The 22,500-nt window shown below is 43.1% G+C and overlaps 1 protein-coding gene across 1 annotated transcript in view; it reads left to right on the plus strand.

Moving 5' to 3' along the window:
* LOC134445512 (VPS10 domain-containing receptor SorCS3-like) overlaps window positions 1–22,500 on the plus strand; it is a 162,517-nt gene that overhangs the window by 11,471 nt on the left and 128,546 nt on the right. The window contains exon 2 of the mRNA XM_063194573.1: window positions 59–126. Coding sequence (XP_063050643.1) covers window positions 59–126 — 68 coding nt within the window. The remainder of the gene's footprint in view (window positions 1–58; window positions 127–22,500) is intronic.

Below are 22,500 nucleotides of genomic sequence, written 5' to 3' on the forward strand. Positions count from 1 at the left end.
TTATCATGGATGTTGTGTTTCTGAAAACAGTTGTTTTTCTTTCTTGTGTGTGTTGCAGGTGATTCTGATCCTGACCAAGCTGTATGATTTCCATCTGGGGAGTGTGACTGAGAGCACCTTGTGGAGGTGAGAGGAGCAAATACAACACAGATATGGATCTTCCCTTCTTTCTTTCTTTCTTTCTTTCTTTCTTTCTTTCTTTCTTTCTTTCTTTCTTTCTTTCTTTCTTTCTTTCTTTCTTTCTTTCTTTCTTTCTTTCTATCATTCTTTCTCTATATCTCTGTCTGTCTGTCTGACTGACTGACTCTCTCTCTCTCTCTCTCTCTCTCTCTCTCTCTCTCTCTCAAAGACACACACAAAAAGACACACGCGCGCACGCACACACACACACACACACACACACACACACACACACACACACACACACACACACACACACACACACACACACACACACACACACACACACACACACACACACACACACACACACACACACACACACACGTAAACACCCAGACACTGATGTGTATGATATATGGGCAGAGGAACATGGTTGTCTAGACCAGTGTTTCTCAAACTTTTTCAGACCGAGGACCACTTTGTCCGCCCAAAAATGTTCAGGGACCATCTGTCAACTGAATTGACAGTTGAAGGGTGCTAATTTGACACTGCTAATTTCGATGCAGATTACTCAAATTTTATTCACATTTACAAGCCTGTCTTATTGTGGTGAAAATAAGACTTCAGCTATGTTTAGCTTTGTAATTATGTTACAAATATAGCCTACTGCTAGCTCGTCTTGGAAAAGTAGAAATCCCCTCACGGACCACCTTAGCTCTGTCGCGGACCACAAGTGGTCCCCGGACCACACTTTGAGAATCACTGGTCTAGACTGACTTGAATGAACATTTATGTGCAACATCACATACATGGTTAGGCACAAACTTGTTTCCCATTACTTGATAAGACCTGTCTACCAATGATACATGTGTCATATACAAAGACACGCACACACTCTCTCTCTCTCACACACACACACATACACTCACACACACACACACACACACACACACACACACACACATACACTCACACACACACACACACGCACGCACACGCACGCACGCACGCACGCACGCACGCACGCACGCACGCACGCACGCACGCACACACACACACACACACACACACACACACACACACACACACACACACACACACACACACACACACACCACCACCACCATTACCACAGCAGGGAAAGGGGAAGCTTTCTGTAATCATTTCCTACAAATTATTTTTTTCTTATTTCTCAGTTTGATATTTTTTTCTGTCGTTGTCTTTTGGCTATTTATCTGTTGTGGTTCATTGTGGTCCAAATGGCAGCCAGATGCTGACTTTTGTGGTTAAAGGTCAGTGGACCACAATGCAGAAGGGAACAGAGAGCTGTGGAGTGTAGAGAGAGAGAGAGAGAGAGAGAGAGAGAGAGAGAGAGAGAGAGAGAGAGTTAGTAAAGTGTGAAGAAGAGATTGAAATGACGGACAGAGAAAGTGGGGAGAAGAAAGATGAAGTGGGAGATAGAGAGATTGATGAGAGAAGAGAGAAGGAAGAGATTGGGTTTAGGAGAGAGGGACAAAGAGGCAGAAAGGAAGAAAGAGAAAGGGAGAGTGAGACAGAGATTTTGCATGTGTGTGTCTTTACCTGTCTTTCTGCCTGTACTGTGTCCGTCTGTCTCAGACAAGCAGACACAGGGCATTTCTCAAAACCTAGTGCACACACTTCCAAGTGCATTCAGCCTAAATAGTCATGCCCAATGATTTGATACCCTTTTATAATCACATCTAATGATTGGATACTCCGTAGAGTTCACCAAAGAGTACCCAATCACTGGGCGTGACTAATACACTTGGAAGGGTGCGCAGACTGCACACTAGGTTTTGAGAAATGCCCATGGAATGTCTGGCTTGGTGTCGGACAGGTAGATGTGGGCAGGGGGGGACCTAGCCATTTTGGGGCCCAAGGCAAAATATAAAACATGGAGCCCCTCATAAGTCATTCTTTAAAGCCCCTCAAAAGTCATTACGTATATAGACACAATTTCTGCTATTTTAGTGTTTTGTGCCATATACTGTAGCCTACATCTTGGATGACTTGACATAAGTCCAGCCCATTTTTTATGTGTGTTTACCGCTGCTGAGGTGCATTTCTCAAAAGCGTAGTTGTTAGCAGTTAGCAACTTGGGTAGTTGCCAATGGAAGATTGCACGGCAACCAACGAAGTAGCTACCGTAGTTCAATCGACAGCTGAACGTTTTAATGAACAGCCTGACCTTAAAAGGAGACAAACCGATCTGTGTGGTTCACACGCTCATCCAGTCGATACCGCCCCTCTGTCTGCTCTGTTGGCTTCACAGACGTGGAATATTCAAAGAGCCAAGGATCAGAGAAGGCCAGAGCAGAGACTGGAATAACGGCGCTTGCGTGATTGTTGTGTATTTTGCATATTGCAAAAGTGGTGTGTGTGCGTGTGCGTGTGCGTGTGCGTGTGTGTGTGTGTGTGTGTGTGTGTGTGTGTGTGTGTGTGTGTGTGTGTGTGTGTGTGTGCGTGCGTGCGTGCGTCCGTGCGTACGTGCGTGCGTGTGTGTGGAATAGGGAATAGGGAATGTAAATCATTCATTATGATGTTGAGTGACACCCCGTGTTGGCCTACGCAAACTCCCTGTAAGCCGTGGCCTTCGCTCGCTATAGATACAAAAATTTAACAAAGGCGGGTTCAATCCTTGTTCTCTCTATACAGTACTGTATCACACACAAACAGGGGGGACAAAGGAGTCTGTTGTCCCGGGCCAAGAGAGACAGGGGGCCCAAAATTGGTTCCTCATTACATTATATGTTTCAGATGTCTTTGTCCTGTGCCCGGAAAAAGCTGTCAGCAGCCCTGCACACAAGCATGCATGTATGCACGCACACACGTGCGCACACAGACACACACACACACACACACACACACACACACACACACACACACACACACAGTGCCCTATTCATTCGGTGAGGCTAATCCTATATTGTTCCGAGGGGCTTTGATACTTCATTCCTTCTGAATCACACTCTAAGGAGGAAGACAGGCAATATGAGTACAATGACTTGTGACTTGGAGGTCTCATGAACCTTACCTTCAGGGCTGGCCTGGTGGTCTGCCATACAGGGCATTTTCCCGGTGGGCTGACAGTCATCAGGGGCCGATGATATTGTTATTTGTTTTTTGTTTTCTGGACTGGGCCTCTATTTATATAGGTTGTTCCGTCGATCTGTCTTTAATGTAGACAGTGGACTGAGCAGCAAATTATAATATCTTTGAGAATCAGGGTGCTACGTGAGGGGTTGATCTATGCCAAAAATGCCTGGGCTATTTTTCTGTCCCAGTCCAGTCCTGCTTACCGCTTTCCACAATAGACGACAATCCAGGGGTGTGGTGGTGGTGAAGTAAGGGCTGGATAATCTCGAGTTGTTTTTTTATTGGTTGAGGTAAACACTATAAAAGCCTAATGCCAGGGATGTTGTAGTTGGTCTACAATGGGCTTTGGGCTAATAAATGCTCTCTCTGTGAATTAACTGAGTCTTTCCTGAGCAGTGCCTCCCCAGAGAAAGCCAGCACACTGTCAAAGCCACCTTCAAAATCAATGGCTGATATCTTTAATGCGAACGACTAAAGATATGAAGACAGCTAGCCATCACCTGAGAGCGAAACGGAAAAGAAATACATTACCTAAGGGAGCCGTTGAAGAGAATATATTATCTCTTTAATAACAACCTTTCATATAGGGTTGAATAACTCATGATAAACAGCTACCTATGGCTTTCCCTTTTCCCCTTACCTTGCCTCAGAGGAGGTATTATAATTGAAAGCTGGCAATTATCATAATCATACATCTTGTTACCCCACTTTTACCATAATGGCCTCAATCACATTGTCACATTCACAAAGAGGTTTACAGAAGAATCAGATTTAAAGCTATAAATGTACAGTATATGAATCATTTCATACAAATGGCCATGGCAGTAGACAAAGCAAGGTATCGATATAATATATATGTAAATGCATTTTGCCAGTGAATTATGTAACTCAATATAACAAGATTGCATGTATCACTCAAACTTAAATGGGAACATCAAGTCATGTCATCGGCCTGCCTTGCCTCCCCTACTTGAAAATGTCAGACAGACGCTTGGGGGAGTTATACAATTGAGGGGAATACAATTAAACTTTTTTTGTCTAAGTAACTGTGATGAGTTCGTTTTGAGACTGTAAATTACACTATTTCCTATTTTCTACGGTTTGCTCGTTTATCCACCATTGCGTCACCCAGCCTTCACACTGTGCTGTGCAGCAAAACAGTGAGGACGATGGATGTAGTTAGACCATGCAGGGTGCGGCATGGAACAAACAGTTTATATCATTTTACCCCAGTTCCCTCCAATAAGCTAGTCCCGTCCGAATAGTGCTCATCCCTTTCACTCTTTCATCCTACCGTTGTCGTTTTCCGAATCTATTCTTCAGGAGTGCTTGTCTTTATCCTAAGACTCCATTCAACACACCCTATGTCCTTTTACACCAAATTCCTTCTTCGGGAGTATGTCTGCTTTTTGCTCGCTGCTCGTTTATCTAGCGTAGCTTCACCCAGCCTTCACACTGTGCTGTGGAGTGGAGCAGTGAAGGTGATGGATGTAGTTAGACCATGCAGGGTGTGGGATGGAACAAAGTGCTGTTTCATTATTTAGGTGGAGTCCATCTTGTCCTCAGACCCCATTCAATAAACCTACATGTCCATTTACACCAAATTCCTCCAAAGTGTCTGTTGTTTGCTCACTGCTCGTTCAGCCACTGTAGCATCACCCAGCCTCCACACTGTGCTGTGCAGTGGAGCAGTGAGGACGATGGATGTAGTTGGACCATGCAGAGTCTCAGGTCCGTTGAGTTCCTTATAATGTGCTTCCTCAATGAGATCGCAAAGAGTGATAAAGGACATTACATCATAAGTCTACACCAGTGTAGTTCCATAACGGCACGGGAGTGACAGCGTGCGCCGATGCAGCCAGATGATTGGATCATTGACAGCGCAGCTCAGCAGGCAATTTGGCTCATGTTGCCAGGAAGGCGGAAGATCTGCGGATAGACACCATATTTGCGTTACGAGGAGTCTTCACCGTTCATTTTTATGGACGCTTACACCAGTGGCCGGTCTCCTCTTACCCATACCGTCCTGATACACACACTCGCACACATGTCGTCATGTCTTCCAGGAGCTAACCTATCTTTACAGAAAGCAGGCCTGACCTCCATGAACTAATCTTATTGTAAAGACCCTTTCCAACCCCTTTTCTGTTATTACTGTGCCTCAGCAGCAGTGGTGGACAAAGTAAAAGTAAAATTAAAAAAAGAAACACAGTTTCTTTCCAACACAGGTAACTTATCTAAGTAAAAAGTAGACCAATGAACTTGTCTTACGATAAGCTGATTCTGCACGGGTTGGGTTGAGTTTGTGGTGGGTCCTTGTTAGGTTTTTATTGTTTTTCAGTAATAACAAAGTATATCTCAATTTAAAAAAAAAAAAAAGTAAAATGGATTAAACGGTGTAACAGCTATGTAATATCATGTCCTACTGTCGTAATTACACCACAAAAGTACTTTTACTTTGTCCACCACTGCTCAGCAGTGAGTCCGGGGGAATGGGAATGGATGTGGACTCTGATGGATGGCAGTCACACTGGCATGGTCTTCCCGTGCCCTTTCTAGAAGTGGAAATGGATGCTGCTTCAGTCATGGCATGGTGTGTGTGTGTGTGTGTGTGTGTGTGTGTGTGTGTGTGTGTGTGTGTGTGTGTGTGTGTGTGTGTGTGTGTGTGTGTGTGTGTGTGTGTGTGTGTGTGTGTGTGTGTGTGTGTGTGTGTGTGTGTGTGTGTGTGTGTGTGTGTAACTAGGTGCTGCTTCAGTGATGGTATGGGGTGGACATACAGTAAGTGTTGTGTCAGAAGGGCACTGCATTTGTTTTTTTTCCCCAAAGTGTTGTTTCCATAATACTGCAAAGGTTGAAAGTAAGTGTTCAGTCAGTAGCTGGTGGTACAGAGGAATTGGGGGCAAACGTGAGGCTATTGCCTTTAAACGTAGAGCAGGGTTTCCCAAACTGGGGTGCGTGCACCCCTGGGGGTGCTCGGCCTGCCATAAGGGGGTGCTCGAGCTGAATTAGAGGAATGGCGGATATGTGTGCTTTTAAACAGCGTTACTTAATAATAAGTAGTTTTTAATTGTATGGTGAATTGTATGCTGGAAGGATACATTGGAAGTGAAATGTATTGTGTAGTTTACATTGTCATGACGGCAGAAAAAAAACATTGGGTCTATTGGGAATGAGGATTCCCTAAATTGACTTTATAATGTACGGTGCTTTGCTATCCCATAGCGCAAACATACGCTTAGGGGGCATTCAAATGTACAAGGGGGTGCTCAAGGAAAAAAGTTTGGGAACCACTGCTGTAAGTCCTTCGTGTCCTCATCTCTCTTCTTCCTTTTCCACCTGTAATGTCCTTGCTGTTCCTCTATGCTCTGCAACGTCTCTCTCCTCCCATTTCATCTCAATTCCCTCCCCTTTCCCTCCCTTCCCACCTCTTGTGTCCTCTTCTCTTCTCCTCCAAATGCCTTTCCTCTTCCCCTCCCCTTTCCACCTGTAATTTTGTCTCTGTTCCTCTATCCTCGACAACCTTTCCACCTCTTATTTCCCATTTTCTCTCATCTTCTCTTCTCCTCCCAATGTATTTCCTCTCCCCCTCCTTTTTTCCTAGTCCCATTTTTTCATTTACCTACAGCTTGTCCTTGCTGCTTTGTCTTCCTTGACTTACTCTCGTCTCATTGTGTCTTTTCTTATCCAACTCTCTGTAATCGTGCCAAAGCTGGATTTATCAATATTGGCAACCCAGACTAAGACTGAGAGCCGCTATGCTGCTGCTGTTTACTTAGTCGAATTGGAGTAAGCGCAGGACCGTGGATAATTCCATTGTTGGGATGTGGTTGTTTAATCTCCCTCTACAAACAACTTCTTTTTAGTAAATGAGGAAATTAAGTGAAGGATGCTTGAATGTATCTCTGTAACTCTTTTGAATGTATCTCTGTAAATAAAGGCTGCAAGTCAGGCTTTTAGTGGTGTCCTTATGATGTCTGACCATTGAGTTCTTGCATGGTAAATACAGTAGGGGCCTACATCTCATTGCTTTTACTGACAGTAAACATATAGTTGATTATGTTGTGAAAATAAAAAGACATTAGTGATTAGTAAAGGGAATGTCAGAGAATAAGGAAGCATAAAAACACTCCCCTCCATTTTTTCCTTTATTTCTTTCATTTCTTTTTTTTTGCCTCATTTTATTATGGAGAAGGTCATTTAGTTTTCCCCTGATCCATTATTGTGTATTACTATATTTAAGTCCCTTCCACCTGTTTAATTACATTTTCCCCTTACACTGGGCTTTCCTCACATCCCCCAGGCGCCTCTGGCTAATTCACTTCATGTCAATTGGGAATGGCCAACTTCATCATCATCATCATCATCATCATCATCATCATCATCATCATCATCATCATCCTCATCATCAGGAGTTTCCGTATTTGACTTCTTTGTCCTTAATTAATTTGTGCTTTTTTCTTTCTTTCTTTCTTTTTTCCTTTCTTTCTTTCTTTCTTTCTTTCTTTCTTTCTTTCCTTCCTTCCTTCTTTTTTTCTTTCTTTCTTTCTTTCGTTCTAATCCCAACTGATGAAGCTGCTGTGGCTGTTTATTTTTTTGCTGTTGTTTTTATTGTTGTTGTTCATCATCATCATCATCATCATCATCATCATCATCATCCTTGTCATATTTCTTCTTCTTCCCCCTCTTCTCCTTCTTCTTCTTCTTCTTCTTCTTCTTCTTCTTCTTCTTCTTCTTCTTCTTCTTCTTCTTCTTCTTCTTCTTCTTCTTCTTCTTCTTCTTCTGTGCACACGAGTGTGCGTGTGTGCATGCGTGCGTGTGACCATGGAATTGTGAGCCTATCTCTCTGTTTCTGTTTTGTAAATCTTCATATTCACAATTCACTGTACTGTCCTCAAATGTCCTTGCATGCAAACCGCTTTCCTTGATACAATATTTGCTTGTCTATTTGCTTGGTATATTTGCTTGGCTCCTATATGCATGAATAATGCATCATGCCTTATTCATATGTACTGTATATCCTGTAATGGTGGCAACCCCCTTATTTGTAAACATTACCTGCTTATTTACTCTCCTGTTGTTGTTGTATTATGCAAATGACATTGGTCGCTTTGTAGAACACTACCGGGGTGACAGAGGCACTAGCGTGCGAGCATGCATGTGTGTGTTTGTGTGCATGAGTGTGTGCCTGCATGGTGGTATAAGGACAGCAGTCGCTCCCTACACTAACACACAACCCACACAAAAGAAAAGGGGTTTGGGTTACAGTAGCTAATCTTACTTTAAGCCGGCTATGCTATTGACTATAATCATTTGCCCTTCATGTATGCATTAACCCAATGATGCCTGATGTTGCGTTGTGCAACATTGGCCCTGGCGCCTGGAGCTGCATGACGCAACATTCAGGCTCATGAGATTTAAGACAATTTTATTAAAAGTCTTGGTATGGTAGAGTTTAATGAACACAAGGGTCTTGGCGTTTAAATGCAACTCATGGCATGTTTGTATGTGCTTCTGACTACACTGTAGGCCTATAATCATTTGCCATCCATGTATGCATTAGCTAAACTTGTATGTGAAAATGTGTACACTATCTTGGCTGTAGAAACAGAAGATGAGAGACAAGACCACAGTAGATTCCATTAAGTTCGGTCATTACAAATCACAATGTCTGAGGGTTGGGTTGGTAGGTAGCCTATTTGCTTCTCCAGCCAAAGTTCCATGTACAGGAAGAAATGTACAGGATCCAAGATCGTGCAGGATAATAGGGTTTTTCAGACTATCCGGATCCAGTAGGACAGTGGTTCTTAACCTTTTTTTCTCAGCGCACCCCCTTACCTGTTCACAAGACTAGCCGCGCACCCACAACCCAACATGTATAACGTGTACAAGCACTAAAAAAGGATTTTAGTGATGTATTACAATTATTTTTGCCCGAGATATTAATGAAAACCTTTATGACTTTAAATGGGGACCAAAACGTGTTTCAATTTGGTTTAGGTTTGGCCTAATTACAATGTTTCCCAGCTGGATTTTGGTCACAACCTCAACACAAACAACATTCTGCGCACCCCCTATAATGTCTGGCGCACCCCCAGGGGGTGCCCGCACCCCAGGTTAAGAACCACTGCGGTAGGATCTTAAGCAGTGGATCCGGTATCCGGCAGTTATCTAAAAATCAGGATCTGGGGCATCTCTACTTTTTACGCAGTCTAGGCTTTTCAGTCAGTCTTTCACAACCCCAATCGCTGCATGGAGTGAAAGCCCTTTGGAAGCGGCCATTGAAGGCAGTGTGGCAGTAAGCCAATGAGTCTTAAAAATAGTTTCCGCCATCGTAATAAAAAGGGCCCACGTGTGCGAGTTGGCTATGTGAACCCTTTCGTAGGATCCGGTATCCGGTTCCGGATCCAACAGGATCTTAAGTAGTGGATCCGGTATCCGGCAGGATCCTAAAAATCAGGGTCCCATTGTAGCCAGTAAACTTTTGCCGTTCCTGTTGGGTGCCAACTAGGGGGCGAACGTGGGCAAGTGAAAACCCCATTGACATCCATTTACTTGCTTGTGAACGCCAACTAGCCGCAGTTCCTCTTGTGTGCACACTAGGGGGCGAACGTGGGCAAGTGAAAACCCCATTGACATCCATTCACTTGCTTGTGAACGCCAACTAGGCTACAGAATCACCGGTGAGTGAACCCCCTCTGGAGCAGGCCGTTAATTAGTCCTGCATGCCTTCTCAGACTCTGGCACACGCTTCTATGAGCTTGCTCGAGGGCAGGTGACCTGACATACTCACCCCCTCAGTACTCAACACGCCTTCATAGTAAGAGTCTGTATGTGCCCCTATCATAACAGTTGCACGAGAATGATGAACTTTTCATAGAAGAAATGAGTCAGATAGACAACGAGAGGGAGAGTGTGGGGGTGGGTGACTGTTATAATTGAAGATGAGGAAAAGAGAGAGTAAAATAAGTTGTTCATTGAGGAAATGAGTGCCAAAGAGAAAGAGAGTGTGACCGACAGAGACTGAAAGCAATACTGAGTAGCTGGGCAGGTTGCAGGTTCGAGCCGTGACCTTTGATGGCTGAGGGTTTTAGTCCTGATATGTCCTTGATCTATACCTACCAAATTGCTTATGGTGACACATACTTGCTATTTAAAGTGGCAACCAATGTCAATGAATAAATGTAAAGATATTGTGAAGTGCCTTGATGACATTTACCATGCGTTTTCACCATTTATCAGTCATTTTATCAATCCTTTTTTTAATCAAAGCATCAATCTATCCATTAATATGACATTAATTATTGTCTGCTTGTTCTGTACGTGCATTTTTCCCTCCTTCACCCTAGTTGCTAAGTGCTTAGATAGTATTTTCCATTGGCATTGTGGGAAAGTTGCTAACAGTGCAAACACATTCAGTGTGTTCACAAATAATTTCACACACACACACACACACACACACACACACACACACACACACACACACACACACACACACACACACACACGACACACACACACACACACACACACGCACACACACAGCGTGCGCGCACGCACACACACACACTCTCTCTCTCTCTCTCTCTCTCTCTATCTCTCTCTCTATCTCTCTCTTTCACTCTTTCATTCTCTCTCTCTTTCTCCCTCCACTGATTAGCTCATTGCCAGTGTCAGACTGCGTGGCAGAGCAGCAATTAGCCGGGGCACAATGGGGCACAATGGGGCACAATGGACATGGCTCATATGATGTGGGTCATCGGTAATGGACATAGACCTACTGTATTAATGGGACACAAATGGCCATGGCGGACTACACTGAGCAGCTACACTACACTGAGTGTGTGTGTGAGTGTATGAGTGTGTGTGTGTGTGTGTGTGTGTGTGTGTGTGTGTGTGTGTGTGTGTGTGTGTGTGTGTGTGTGTGTGTGTGTGTGTGTGTGTGTGTGTGTGTGTGTGTGTGTGTGTGTGTGTGTGTGTGTGTGCGTGGATGGGTACATTTGAGCATGTGTACATGTGTGTGTGTGTGTTTGGTATCTGGGTGGGCTTGGTAGCCTATCTAAAGATATTTGTGCGTTTACGCGTGGCAGTGGAGGTTGATTATTAATTTGTATCCCTTATTTTCCAATATGAATCCTCATTTTCTAGATAGTTTGTGGCATCACTGCACAGACCAAATCAGTTATCGATTCATTTTTGAGTAGCGGAAATAAGGCTTTTACAGGCCTGCTGCACAGAGAAAGGTACCAACAATCCAAATTGCAAGCACCCGAGCATGAAAGGACTATCTGCATAGCTGATTCAGAGCCAAGGCCTCATTGTACTTGTTGCAATTGTTTGTTGAAAGGCTGAGAGGGAGATCAGAGTGGGAATGAGAGAAGAACTCTTGAATGAGTGAAGGGGAGCTTGAAGGAGAGAGGGTGTCAGGGACAGGGAGGGAGACAGGGAGTGCATATATTTGTTTGTGACACACACACACACACACACACACACACACACACACACACACACACACACACACACACACACACACACACACACACACACACACACACACACACACACACACACACACACACACACACATGTGCGCACGCACACACACACACACACACACACACACACACACACACACACACACACACACACACACACACACACACACACACACACACACACACACACACACACACACACACACACACACACACACACACACACTCTGAGAGAGTGTGTCAGGGACACAGTAGTTTGAGTGATTTCTTTTCAATGAGCAGCAGGTAGTGAGTGTGAGTATAAGTAATGAATTGAGTGAATGAAGTGATGGAAGTTGAAACGTCATTGTTGCTATACTTGAATGCTATACTGTACTTGTACTTGTACACCTTGTGGGATTGGTAAGGGGTGGTGAAGTCAGGGAGTTTAGAGTGTGTATTAACCCAGTGGTTCTTAACCTGGGGTACGGGCACCCCCTGGGGTGTGCCAGAGATCTCAGGGGGTGCATGGAATTTTGTTTGTGTTGAGGTTGTGACCAAAATTCTGCAAGCGAACATTATAATTAGGCCAAATCAAAACCAAATTAAAGCATGTTTTGGTCCCCATGTAAAGGCATAAGTTATTGATTAATGTCTCAAGCGAGAATCATTGCAATTAATCACGTTTTTATTACGCATAGAAGTTTGGGTTGGGGGTGCGCTGCTTGTCTTCGGCACAGATAAGGGGGTGCAAAAGGTTAAGAAAAAAAAGTTTAGAGTGTGTATTAACCCATCCATCAATCCATGTTATTCTGTGTTGGATAGTTGGATAGTGTGATGAAGTTGTCTGCACACTGGGAATGAGCTCCAAAAATATAAACGTTATTTTCTTGCTACAAATGGCAACGTTCCGATCCACCAGTGGGATCTTCCTCTGGCTTCAGTTGGATAGTGTCACAACATATTTTTGCTTGGGTTGTTGGTGTAGCATCACTCCATATGGGAAGAAATCATAGGCATCAGTCCACCAATCACAATGCTCTATCTGTGTAGCAAGTTTCTGTTCTTTTCCTTTAACGTTATATCATACTATGTGCGGCCTGTATATCTGGCCAGGTCTTGTGGTGTGGTTTAGGTTGACACAGGTAGTTAGAACAAAGCAAGTAAGTGGGCCTCCTGACAACCAGCACGCACGCACGCACGCACGCACGCACGCACGCACGCACGCATGCGCTCACACGCGCAGACACATTATCAATCATCCCCTTCTTTCATGCTTCACCAAGCAGGTCCCCAGGCATCCCCCATAGCACAAGGTTAACCAGTATTGACAGCTGTTTTAATAATATATAACACATTTCTCCTGTGTGTGTGTGTGTGTGAGAGAGAGAGAGAGAGAGAGAGAGAGAGAGAGAGAGAGAGAGAGAGAGAGAGAGAGAGAGAGAGAGAGAGAGAGAGAGAGAGAGAGAGAGAGAGAGAGAGAGAGAGAGAGAATGAATATTTGCCCACCCCCAGGAACACACAATAAGCCAATACCGTAACAGTTACTATGGTGACGTGTGTAGCGTGTGGTATGCTAACAACCTTGTTAGAAGTGTGCGTTCGTGCTGAGCCACAAGGCAATCTGGTCTCATGCAATATGCAATGGAACCTTCAGGGATTCTGAAACTTTTATACCTTTAATTTAAAGATTCATTCTCTCCGGATAAAAAGCTGGAGAGGGAGAAGGACAGAGAAGAAGGCCGTAGGAAATAAGATATTAGATACTTTTCCAAAATGGCCGTAGGCCTCTTCTTCAGAGGGGTCTTTTACATACAGTATAAGGTCAGAGTGCGTGGGAACAGGGTCAGTGCATGTGCGAGAGGTTCACGGGCTGTTCAGTTGTCCTTCTCACACTGGATAGTTGTGTTCTATCCATATAACTATATAGTGACTATATACTGCATATACTGTATACATGGATTCTAAATTTTTGTTTTCTCCTGGCTGCTCGACACTAGTTGCGCACAACTCAACCTCTGATTGTTGGAAACCGCTGTCGGTAAAAAAAATCAGCTCACATGGTTGACTGCCAGTGTCTTGCCCCTCCTCACAACACCGTGTTTATAAACACAGTGGACCCATGTATATGTACATATATATCTAAGGGTCTTTTTTCAAAACCATGTATCTCCATTTTGTAGAATGTTGGGAAATTGACATTTTGTAATTGGCATTCCATTGCATTGCATGGCAAAATGCATTTTACATAGGTTTCAAAAGTATGTTCCCAAAATATTTGAATGGCAAGAATTCACACAGAGGTGATAGTCATTTCCAATAATAAAATGCAAAAGTCAAAAATGGTGGATACACCGTTTTGCAACAACAGCCTTATATACTGTATATATGTTGTTTTTTTCAAATTGCAATGCGGACTTGTTTGTGCTCACGCTTGATGGACCGTCCATGCGCTGTGCTGACCCCGTGCTTTGGTGTGAAAGGAATAATCTTTGTAACCTTTCCTGCCTGAACACGGATACATTCGGACACATTTGCCAACACCTTGTGCTTGGAGTGTGAAAGAGGCATGAGACACCCCTTTTGAATTTCTATTTTTATGTCTTCCAGTCTTCACGTAATATTGTTTTCAACCCCAGCCATACCAATGACACTTTTCATACCTTAAAAGAATAATATAATTTGAAAAGACACATGACTTAATACATATTTGTGTGCATGTTAACACAGTTGTGTGTACTTGTTGTATGGGTGCACCGCCATTACCATATTACACATACCCTATCTGCAGAAACAATCTTATTTCTGTGAGTTCGTGTGCCCTTCCTGTTCCCACTTTTACCAATCATATATACAGTATATCTCAAAAACCATCTCATTTTAATATTCTTTGTGTTTGTGTATCCATGTGTGTGTAGTTGTACTACATGTGACTGCCCGTCTGTATGTGTGTGCATACATCCATACAAATGTATGTAGATAGTGTGTTTGCGTGGTAATATGAATGCCCCTAGTGAGTTTCCATTGTGTGTGTGTGTGTGTGTGTGTGTGTGTGTGTGTGTGTGTGTGTGTGTGTGTGTGTGTGTGTGTGTGTGTGTGTGTGTGTGTGTGTGTGTGTGTGTGTGTGTGTGTGTGTGTGTGTGTGTGTGTGTGTGTGTGTGTGTGTGTGTGTGTGTGCGCGCGTGCGTGTATTCTCTTCCAGTTCTCTAAGATAAGCTGTATGTTGATGGCAAGGCAGATTATTAAAATGGTACATACTGTACCGCACAATGTCTGCTATCTGTGCAAGGCATGCCGAACACCTCATCTGCTATTTCTATCATCTAGCACAGGGATTGGCAACTTTTATGATGAGGAGGGCCACCTTTTTCCCTCACCATCATTGTAGGACCACATGATCATGGATCTGACTTCAACTTGGGTTCGAGGTACGGTTGGTTGCTCACTGACGGCCGATATTGTTTCTGCCGATGTAAGTGTACTCAATTGGCCAACAGAATAACTCCAAGGGATTGATTCAGTAGTAGTTGCTTTGAATAAAAATCACATTATTTTTTAAATCACCACATTATCTATAGGCTGCCCTAAGTGGGAAGGCGGCCCACATGTGGCCCCCGGGCCTTCAGTTGCCCATCCCTGATCTAGCATGTACCCCTAAAGGCTCTTTGAGGATCCATTCGATTGCCACTGTGGGGTAGTTCCAAGAACGTACAAGTTCTGCAGAGAACCTCTGAGTTTTCCCCCCACACCAGTTGAGGAATCTTTCTTTCTGTCTTTCTTTCTTTCTTTCTTTCTTTCTTTCTTTCTTTCTTTCTTTCTTTCTTTCTTTCTTTCTTTCTTTCTTTCTTTCTTTCTTTCTTTCTTTCTTTCTTTCTTTCTTTCTTTCTTTCTTTCTTTCTTCATTTACATCCTTATGTTTTGTGACGGTGTACAGTTACGAAGAACTGATGATAGCTGGTGAAGACTATCATTGGCTTCATCTTCTTTCAATCTAAATGCATGCAGTTCTAAAAAAGTTGTTGGAATATTTTGTTTCTATATTTTTTCTCTACAAGTCCTGCACATTTTGAACCAAGACATTCCTGTTTTTTTGTAATTGTTTTTTCTTTTGGTGTCATGCATGTTTGTGAGCGGCAAAAGAGTTTCATTTCACGCACTCAACGACAAGATGTACAGTAGGCTACTCTGTTTTGTGTTTTTTTGCATTTGCAGGTGTCATTAAGAGGGTTGACTCTCAACAGGTGTTCTTTATTTGAAGGTCACTAATTAATACTGATTCATACACTAATGAAATGAAGACAGCAGCTGCTGCGGCTACACAGGGGTGCTACAACAGCTGTTCTCGACTCGATCATTAACGACACTATTAGGGCACATGGTTCAAGTCTCAGGGTCAGCAATTACTGAGTACATAAATGCTACATCTTTATACGTGTTCTAATTTTTTGCTTTTGTTTTCTCCTGGCTGCGCGACACTAGCTGTGCACAACTCAACCTCTGATTGTTGGAAACCACTGTCGGCCAAAAAAATTGTTCACGTGGTTGGCTGCCAGTGTCTTGCCCCTCCTCACAACATTGTGTTTATAAACACGGTGAGCCCATGTATGTGCTCGTTATGTTCACATTGGAGTGATACATACTGGATCTCAAATGGTGCACTTGTGCACTTCGGTGTTCATAATTCAGTGTGCATGCCATATTAATGACACACTGAAACATAGTGCTCAAAGTGTACAAATGCACCATCTGAGACACAGATAAAGTGTCATGTAGAGCTTTAGACAGAGGAATAGAAACAACAACATAAGGTTTGACGGTTCGTGACTCAGGGAAAACAGTCATTGGAAAAATGAATGAATGAATGAATGAATAAATGAATGAATGAATGAATGAATGAATGAATGAATGAATGAATGAATGAATGAATGAATGAATGAATGAATGAATGAATGAATGAAGCGTTTACTGTGAATCACCTCCATTCAGATCAGATGTTTGTATTGCAATTGTAAATAGAAAAGCCCACATAGAAATAATTTAAAACAGTGAAAGTGAGCTCAGCTTGAGCTGATTGGTACTTGTGCATTCCTTGTCAGAGAGAGTTTGTAGCCTGAGGCAGCATTCTGAACTGTTGCTGAAATGCTTAAAGAATGTTGTGAGAATACCATTGCTAAGCTGAGCTGAGAAAACCTGGCCTGACAAATGCTCGCTATACGCCTTTGCATATGTGATTCATCATGATTTCTATCCTCTCTGAAATGTAATGTAAACACTAGGCCTATAGGTATTCTGATATATTACCTCAAATATAATCCAATCAGGAGAAGAAATTTGTCCAGGCATATCGTTTCTGAAAACACTGCTCTCGCACAGTCTTAAGAGTGACACCAAACTCAATTGAACTTTTGTCTCTACAGTGCATTCTGTTTGAGGATAAAGAAAGAGACTGAGGCAGTTTGTGTTGAAAAAGAAGACAGTTTGTGTTGTGTGGAGTGAGTCAGCGTTTTCCCAGTCGAGCTGCAACATTTAAATAAAAAAAATGGCTTAGCCTAGCTGAGTAAACACGGGGCCTCTCTCAAAACCTAGTGCAGTGCACTTCCACGTGCATCAACCTAATTAGTCACACCCAGTGATTGGATACTCTTTATCAGTCACACCCAGTGATTGGATTTTCCGTAGAGTTCACCAAAGAGTATCCAACCACTAGGCGTGACTAATTAGGCTGATACACTTAGAAGTGCACTGCACTAGGTTTTGAGAAGGGCCCACAGTCTGAGGAATGAACAGTGATGATTCGCCAAGTCCTTTCTCTCAAACGATTCTCTCAACAGTTTGTGGAAATGTTATTCTGATCAGGGGTGTCTTTCTCAACAGCGTAGTTGTTAGCTCATTAGCAACTTGGGTAGTTGCCAATGGGAAATTGCATTGCAAACATCAAAGTAGCTAACATGGTTAACAACTACGGTTTCCAGAAATGCACCCCAGGACAGGGCGGGTGTAAGAATGATGTAGGATGAGAATCCCATGGAATTACAATCAGGACATAACGGCAGGTCTATAGATATTTTTGTTTTGTTTATCAACAGGGTGTTGTGAGGAGGGGCAAGACACTGGCAGCCAACCACATGAGTTTATTTTTTACAGCAGTTTCCAACAATCAGAGCTTGAGTTGTGCGCAGCTAGTTTCGTGCAGCAAGGAGAAAACAAAATAATTAGAACCCATGTATTGGTGAGTGTGCAGTCTGAAAGTCTATTTGAGGCAATAGTGACTGAAGCAGTTTGTGTGTGTATATCGTGAGTGAGTCAGCAATTTCACAGCTGAGCTGCAACGCCTCGGGTCCACCATGGCCGAGTCGACCCGAATAAACAAACACGGTCTGACAAACGGTCTGGCACATCGCCGTTGCATGCATGTTTCCTCACGATCAAAACACTCTGATGCATTTCCTCTGCATAATGGCACCTTAAAATATCTGTCAGGCCAAAAGCTGAGGTTTATTTTAATTAACTGTGTGCTCGCTTGCTTGCGTGCGTGCGTGCCTGCGTGAGTGCGTGTGTGCGTATGTGTGTGTTTGAGTGTGTGTTTGTCCTTGGGGTGGAGACCAAAATAAATATTCTAACAACCTCAGAGAGTAGTTACACTTGTTCACTTGTTTAGCTTCTTCACAAAAACCAAAGACACAGAGAAAGAGAGAAAGAGAGAGGGAGAGAGAGAGAGAGAGGGGAGGGGGAGAAGGGTGGTACACAAAATAGAGAGTCAAGGGAGGGTAAATGAAGAAAGGGAGAAAGAAAGAAAGAAAGAAAGAAAGAAAGAAAGAAAGAAAGAAAGAAAGAAAGAAAGAAAGAAAGAAAGAAAGAAAGAAAGAAAGAAAAAAAAGAAAGAGAAAGAAAGACCTCATTCATTTAAAAAACTGTAATAATGGGAAAGCTAATTTGCACGTGCCCTTTCTCTTGTAAGTCCCATGAGACTAAAATTAATATTTAATTCTATTTGTTACCATCAAACACCTGACAATTAAATTAACACTGAATAATGGAGACAATTTAAATTTCTTCCACAAGGAACCATTGTCCCAGATGACAACAGACTACACACACACACACACACACACACACACACACACACACACACACACACACACACACACACACACACACACACACGCACACACACACACGCACACACGCACACACGTACACATGTACACACACACACAGCTGGCTAGACACTCATATCATCGAGTCTCACACACTGGCCCAGACAAGAACTGAGATATTTTTTGAATGACCGTAGCCCACTAATTGAGAAAATAGGGCAAAAATTTACAAATGAGCAAACCCTCCAACCCATTTGTGTGGTGTATTCTATTCTATTCTATTCTATTCTATTCTATTCTATTCTATTCTATTCTATTCTATTCTATTCTATTCTACTGTACTCCACTCTATTCTATTCTATTCTATTCTATTCTATTCTATTCTATTCTATTCTATTCTAGCAACCACTACTTTGGCATAAAGATAAGGAGATAATGTACCCACACAGCAGTCCCTTGGCAACAGCTTAGAATGCTGTGAGGAAGCAAGTAACTCATGCCTTGTACGGAAGCCCACAAGGGTCTCGAGGTCTTTTTAATATCCTGTTGAAAGGGAGTTTGACTGCAGTGGAGTGTAGTCTGTGTGGAGTCTGGATATTGAGATTCAGACTCTCCCTGTGGAGTCATTGTACTTGGTAATCATCAGGGCCATCTCATCTCATCGGCATGAGGAATGAGGGGAGGAGAGAGACGGAGAAGAAGAAAGAGGCGGTGGGGAGGTGACAGAAGAGAGAAAGAAACAGATGAGGTAAAGGAAGACAGAAAAAAAGAAAAAAGGGCATAGCATAAGTATGAGGGAGAGAGAGAGAAAGAGACGAGAGAGAGAGAGAGAGAGAGAGAGAGAGAGAGAGAGAGAGAGGGAGAGAGCGGTGGCTAGGCAAAATAAGAGAGGAAGAGAGAGAGTGTTATAGAAGTAAAATGATACATTGAATACGATGGCATAGTGTGAGAAAAAAAGGAAATGAGGAGACAGGGAGAGGGTGGAGGTTGCAAGAGAAAAGCAAGAAGGATGAGAAAGAGAGAGAGAGAGAGAGAGAGAGAGAGAGAGAGAGAGAGAGAGCGGTGGGTAGGCAAACCAAGAGAGGAAGAGAGAGTGTTATCGAAGTAAAATTATACATTGGAAAACGATGGCATAGTGTGAGCCAGGAAGAAAAATGAATGCATCATATGCCCCTCCAGGAATCCATTACCTCCACTTCCTCTTGCTGGTTTGAAGGGGTCTACACAAACATATGCACGCACGCTCGCACGCACACGTACGCACAAGCACACACACACACACACACACACACACACACACACACACACACACACACACACACACACACACACACACACACACACACACACACACACACACACACACACACACATGTACGCGCACACACACACACACACACACACACACACACACACACACACACACACACACACACACACACACACACACACACACACACACACACACACACATTTCTTCACACAGTGTTTCCCACACAAGGCAGTGATGAGTAAAGTGTTTTGGTTTGTTTTTCCTACTGGTAGACGCCAAATTCCAAATTGCTGTTGAGATTTTATCTTGATTATGCACCAAACAAACTACAAACACATCACTTACAAACTTACTTCACTATTCAACTGGTAGCAGAGGTGTGGCTTGTATGCTGATACATGCTGAAAGCAATTGAATTGCTTTCTGAGTGCGACCATATGGGAACACATTTAGTGGGGAAGTTTCTTTTGTGTATCCCAATGGATCAGGATTAGAATCAGAAATATTGATTAATCCCTCGGGCAAAAATGAGAATTTGCATTTTTTAATCAGCTGAAATGCATTGCAAAAAACAAACACACAAATACGTATACTGTACGTACACACACACACGCACACGCACACGCACACACACACACACACACACACACACACACACACACACACACACACACACACACACACACACACACACACACACACACACACACACACACACACACACACACACACACACACACACACACACACACAGATTCCAGAGACTGTAGTGTGGGCTCTGCTCTGTGCTCTGTGCTCTGTGCTCTGTGCGGGCAACTGATGTGGTGTTTTAAGAAGTTCGATGGATAAATAGGAGGAAGGCTCTTGAGGGATTACTGCCGACTAACAGCCCATTTCCCACCACTAAATTATTAACTAACACATTTGGAGGCGGTAGCCCTTCGCTCTCTTTTCCTCCTTTCTTCCAATTCCTGACCACGTTCTCCCCAGTTCCCCACACCCTCTCAAAACCCTGACGACATCAGCAGCCAACCTCAAACAAGATATTTTTGGCAAGACTTTACCGACCCCCCCCCCCCTCCATACACACACCACATTTGTCTTCCTGCAACTGCCCATACATCCTGAAACACCCTCCGTGTCCTCCACCGTCTCCTCCACCTTGTCCACATCCACCCCCAAACATCCCCAACCATCCCATGTCTTCAACTTCACCACCACATGCACATACAACCTTCTGTTTCACACCCACTCGACATATTGTATTTTCAAAGTAGTTTGTAGCTCTACAATATAATATCCATTAAGAGGTAGCAGTGGTGGTCTTTGATTGGTGTGTTTTCATTGGATCCACAGCTGGTGACTCTTTCCACACAGATTGGTAAAAAAATACCTTCTCCACATCTCACAACCTATTTCACACCCACTCAACATATTTTATTTTAGTTGTTTGGAAGCTATATATTATTCATTCAGTGGTAGCAGTGTTTCCTTTGGTGTTCTTTGATTGGTGTGGTTTCATTGGATGCACAGCTGGTGATGCTTTCCAAACAGATTGTAAAAAAATATTTTTAAAAATGAATATGAAGTACAAAATGGGTTATGCTAATGCCATTTTGTCATTCAGCCAAGCTGCACTCATCCCCACTTGAATGGCATCTTGGTTTAGTGTTTTATTTTATTTCATTGTGTAATTTCACAACAATATGGCAGTATTTTACAGACAGACTACAGTACTTACCGAGAAAAACAAGACCAGTGGTGCAGTCTACGTAGAACGCACGTATACGCAGTATACCCACTTCAACATTTCAGGGATTTCAGTATACCCACTGAAAATTGATTGATCCATTATTTAGAATGGCACCAATATATACAGTATACCCACTTCAAAAAATACTCAAATATACAGTATACCCACAACAGAAAAGTAGACTACACCAGTGAACGAGACAAAGGTGAGAGAGACAGAGAGACAGAAAGACAGAGACAGACAGACAGACAGACAGACAGACAGACAGACAGACAGACAGACAGACAGACAGACAGACAGACAGACAGACAGACAGTCGAGGTATAATCAGATGATGTGGAAACCGATAAATAAAACAGAGAATGCAGTGAGAAGGTGAGTGGAGCATAGCGGAAAAGCAGAAGAGAAAAAAACAGTCTCTAAATGACCTTTTTCATGTGATGTTGGATACTTTGATTCAATGCATTTGAAGCAGGAGAAGAACGTGCAATGGCAAAGACATACTGTTTTCTATGGAAACTGTAGCACACCTTGTTAAAATGTGAAAACACACACACACGCAAGCACGCATGCATGCACACACACACACACACACACACACACACACACACACACACACACACACACACACACACACACACACACACACACACACACACACACACA

The sequence above is a fragment of the Engraulis encrasicolus genome, chromosome 1 (genome assembly GCF_034702125.1).
Source record: "Engraulis encrasicolus isolate BLACKSEA-1 chromosome 1, IST_EnEncr_1.0, whole genome shotgun sequence".
In the NCBI taxonomy this organism is placed as follows: Eukaryota; Metazoa; Chordata; class Actinopteri; order Clupeiformes; family Engraulidae; genus Engraulis; species Engraulis encrasicolus.